This window comes from Chrysochloris asiatica, unplaced genomic scaffold (assembly GCF_000296735.1).
Source record: "Chrysochloris asiatica unplaced genomic scaffold, ChrAsi1.0 scaffold00328, whole genome shotgun sequence".
In the NCBI taxonomy this organism is placed as follows: domain Eukaryota; kingdom Metazoa; phylum Chordata; class Mammalia; order Afrosoricida; family Chrysochloridae; genus Chrysochloris; species Chrysochloris asiatica.
The window spans coordinates 101,884-105,563 of NW_006408846.1; the positions used below are offsets into that span (position 1 = coordinate 101,884).

At 38.0% G+C, this 3,680-nt stretch overlaps 1 protein-coding gene across 1 annotated transcript in view; it reads left to right on the forward strand.

The window, feature by feature from the left end:
• The window catches only part of LOC102811088 (NKG2-D type II integral membrane protein-like), a 36,177-nt gene that overhangs the window by 12,844 nt on the left and 19,653 nt on the right, over positions 1 to 3,680 (forward strand). The window contains exons 3-4 of the mRNA XM_006875447.1: positions 3,111 to 3,203; positions 3,414 to 3,449. Coding sequence (XP_006875509.1) covers positions 3,111 to 3,203; positions 3,414 to 3,449 — 129 coding nt within the window. The remainder of the gene's footprint in view (positions 1 to 3,110; positions 3,204 to 3,413; positions 3,450 to 3,680) is intronic.

The window sequence follows — 3,680 nt, forward strand, 5'->3', positions numbered from 1 at the left end:
TTGTTGTTGATTGTTTGGACCTCTTTCTGTAGCTTTTGGGTTGTTAACAATGCTGTATCTATCTTGTTTGATCGTTCCTGCAGCGCTTTTCTGACTTCTTCCTTATTTTTCTCAACTCCATTGTAAAGTGTTTTGAAACATTTTATAATCATTTTTCTGAATTCTTTCTCAGGTATTTCCAAGACCTGCCCTCTTTCCAGCATGGAGAGAAGGTCTACTTCTGGTTCATTGTCTGAGATATTTTATCTTTTTTCTGGACATGTACCGATATGGTCATCTGCTTTTGCTTCGTGGACATGTTTAATGTTTATCTGTGGCCCTAATAATTAATTAAGTACATATTTTGGTAATGTTTTATGTTTTCTGATTGTCTCCAGGAAGATGTGATCAGGATGTGGCCTTCCCTTTTCACTCTTCTTATTGCTTAACTCAGAGTAACTTTTACAGGTGTTGTCTGTTTCCCTGGTTTATGGCAGCTGGTATTGGTTCTTGCCTGAGTTTTGGTGTTTTATAAAGTGTTATTGCAGCTTGGCTATTTGGCAGCAGTTGCTGACTCTTTTCGTGTAATGTAGGGGGACAAAGAGTCCTCCAATAGCAGAAGGGAGTCTATGTGACAGCCAAACAACACCAGCCGGGTAGAAAACAAAACCAAAATCAAAATCAAAAACAAAAGAGGAGTCCTCCGATAGCAGAAGGGAGGCTATGTGACAGTCATGCAACACCAGTTGGATAGAAAACAAAACCAAAAGCAAAATAAAAAACAAAAGCGATAATGAGAGAAAAACAAAGCAAAATGACAAAAAAAAAAAAAAAAAAAGATGGAGAAAAATAAAAGGAGTGTCAGAAGAAAGATAGGAAAAAAACGTAGCTTAATGTAAGTAAGTCTTTAATGTTCTACCTCTTTCGGTCCCTTCTGAGCTCTTCTCCTTGTTGGTATGCTGTGGAGTCAATAGTGACCCACAGTGACCCAGTATTGGGTTTCCAAGGAGCAGCTGGTGGGCTCGAACCACAGTCCTTGCAGTTCAAAAGGCTTTGCAGTCAGCCTCAGCAGGACTTCTTTGTTATTGGTGGTAAACAACTACTCAAGGTGTCTCAATTTGGGCTAGCCTGTGCTCTTGAATAAGGCAGGCTCTAATCACACAAAAAAATAAAAATAAAAGTAAATAAAGGGGGGAAGGGGTAGAAGAAAGAGAGCAAAAAAGCATAGCTTAATGTAAGTAAGTCTTTAGTGTCCTAACTCTCTTTCAGCCCCTTCTGAACTCTTTTCCTTGTTGATATGCTGTGGAGTTGATCATGACCCACAGCAACCCAGTATAGGGTTTCCAAAGGGCAGCTGGTGAGCTTGAATCACATTCCTGGCAGTTAAAAAGGCTTTGCAGTCTGGCGCATTAACCCACAGAACCACAGCAGGACTGCTTTGTTATTGGTGGTAAACAACTAGTTAAGGGCATCTCAGCTTGGGCTGGCCTGTGCCTTGATGGGCAGGCCTGAGGCTCAGAGGCTGGGCAGAGGGCTGGCCTAGGCCGAAGAAGTGGCAGGCGCGGGTAGTGGCTGCAGACAGATGGCGCGGCTGTGTCTGATGACGTCTAAAATGCCTGTCTCTGTCGCCCTGTGCCGTGAGCCCCCCAATTTGCCCTATATCCACGCCGACAATGCCCAACGTGACAATGAGGCCCCCCCTGGGATGGACCACACTAGTTCCTGTGGCTCTGCTAGCTCTCCAGGAGCATCCGCCCTCTGAACGGGTCTGCTCATGCCCTGCGCTCCAAAATAGTATTGCTGTTGTTAATTGCTATTGAGTCAGTTCCAACTGACAGCAACCCTGTATCGGGTTTCTGAGGACTGTCTGGTGGATTGAACTGCCAACCTTGAGATCCAGTGCTTTATCGTACACCACTAGGGCTTAAAATAATAAAGTTAAACTTGAAAAAAATGCCTATCAAATTTTAAATCTATAAAAAATTAAATATAAATGTTATTCAGTTCTAAGGAAGATATAAAAAAGCAGATACTAATGTTTAGGTACTATGTATATAAGTAAAAGTTGTTTGGATTGAAATTTTCAATCATCACAAAAATATAATGCATTTGCCATTACACTTTTGAGAAATGTCCAAGAGAGATACTCGAAAGTATTCATTAAGGTGCACATGAACGTCATACACTGTAGCATTATTTCTAAAGCCTAAACCTTAGAATTAATTTAAATATTCACTGGAAAAGTTAAAAGTTTATAAATAATAACTGTAGATATATTAATATAATACAACCAACTTTATAAAAATGAGACAGCTTTATAAGTCATTATAGACAATAATAACCAGGACATTTGCTTACATGAAAAGTTAATCTTGGGAATATGTTGTAGATCTTATTAAATACTTGTTTTACAAAGGTGATTAAGAGGAACTGACTAACTAAATTTGTTATTTTATCTGCAAAGAAAATTTAAATTGGCAACTGATTTACTCTAGGAGAAATTGGAGGACTTGTGGGACGAGATGAACCCATTTGTCCCTATGAGATGGAATTGACTTGATGGCACCTAACAACAACATCAACAATATAGGTTTTCCTGGAGTCCTGGTGGGGAGCTGGACTGATTCACTGCAAGGCTGTAGCTCAAATCCACTAGTCATTATGAGTTGGAACCAACTTGGCACACTAACGACAGGGTTTCTAAGAAGTAGCTGGTGGGTTTGAACTGCCAACCTTGTGATTAACAGTCCAGTGCTTTTTCTGCAGCACCACACCAGGACTCATATAGGACAAAGTCAAACAGCCCTATAACATATCCAAGGCTGCAAGCTGTATGGAAGCATACTACCTTATCGCTCTTTTGTGATTGGTAGGTCTGAATCACAGGTTTTCTGGTTAGCAGGTGAATGCTTAACCACTCATCATCAGATGTCCTTGTTTTATTAAACAAGAGGGATTGTTACATTTATGCACTTATCCTCATGTTATTTTTTAAATGTACAATGTATCTCACTTATTCTGAGAAAAATAATTAAAGCAAAAAAAGTACTCATAATAACCTCTAAAAATCTTTAACACAAATATCCAAACCCTTTATACTTTTTCTAACTCTCTCTTTCTTTCTTTGACAGCATCTCCATTTTTTCTTTGTTATTTCATTGCTGGAGCTATGGGAATCCGTTTCATTGTTATGGCATCACTATGGAGTATCATAGCCATAAATTGTAAGTGATAACAAAGAAGTAGCTAGAAGCTTTGTTGATTAACAATTGTAATATATTACTATTATTAATTCTCAAAAGCACAGTAACATAAACAAGCAAACTTGAATAAGTATTCTAATTATATTTTTCCAATTGATTTTAACATTTGTAAGCTAGTTTTGCCTGGACTTACATCACAAAACCTTTTAATTATTATGATTATTTTAATAGCTTTATTCAACCAAGAACCTACATTTTCTTTGAATGGTAAGTGGATATTTTCTAATATTTTGAAATATGAATTGTGTACATCTATTTATACTAGGGATCTTGGGTTGCCCAACTAGTTTGCAATTGTTTGTCAATATATATCTTGGAAGTTTGAGCCCACTCAATCACTCCCATGGAGAAAGACTTGATGAACTGCTTGTATAAAGATTAAAACCAAGAAAACCCTATAGAAGAGTTCTATTTTATAACACATAGAGTAAACCATGA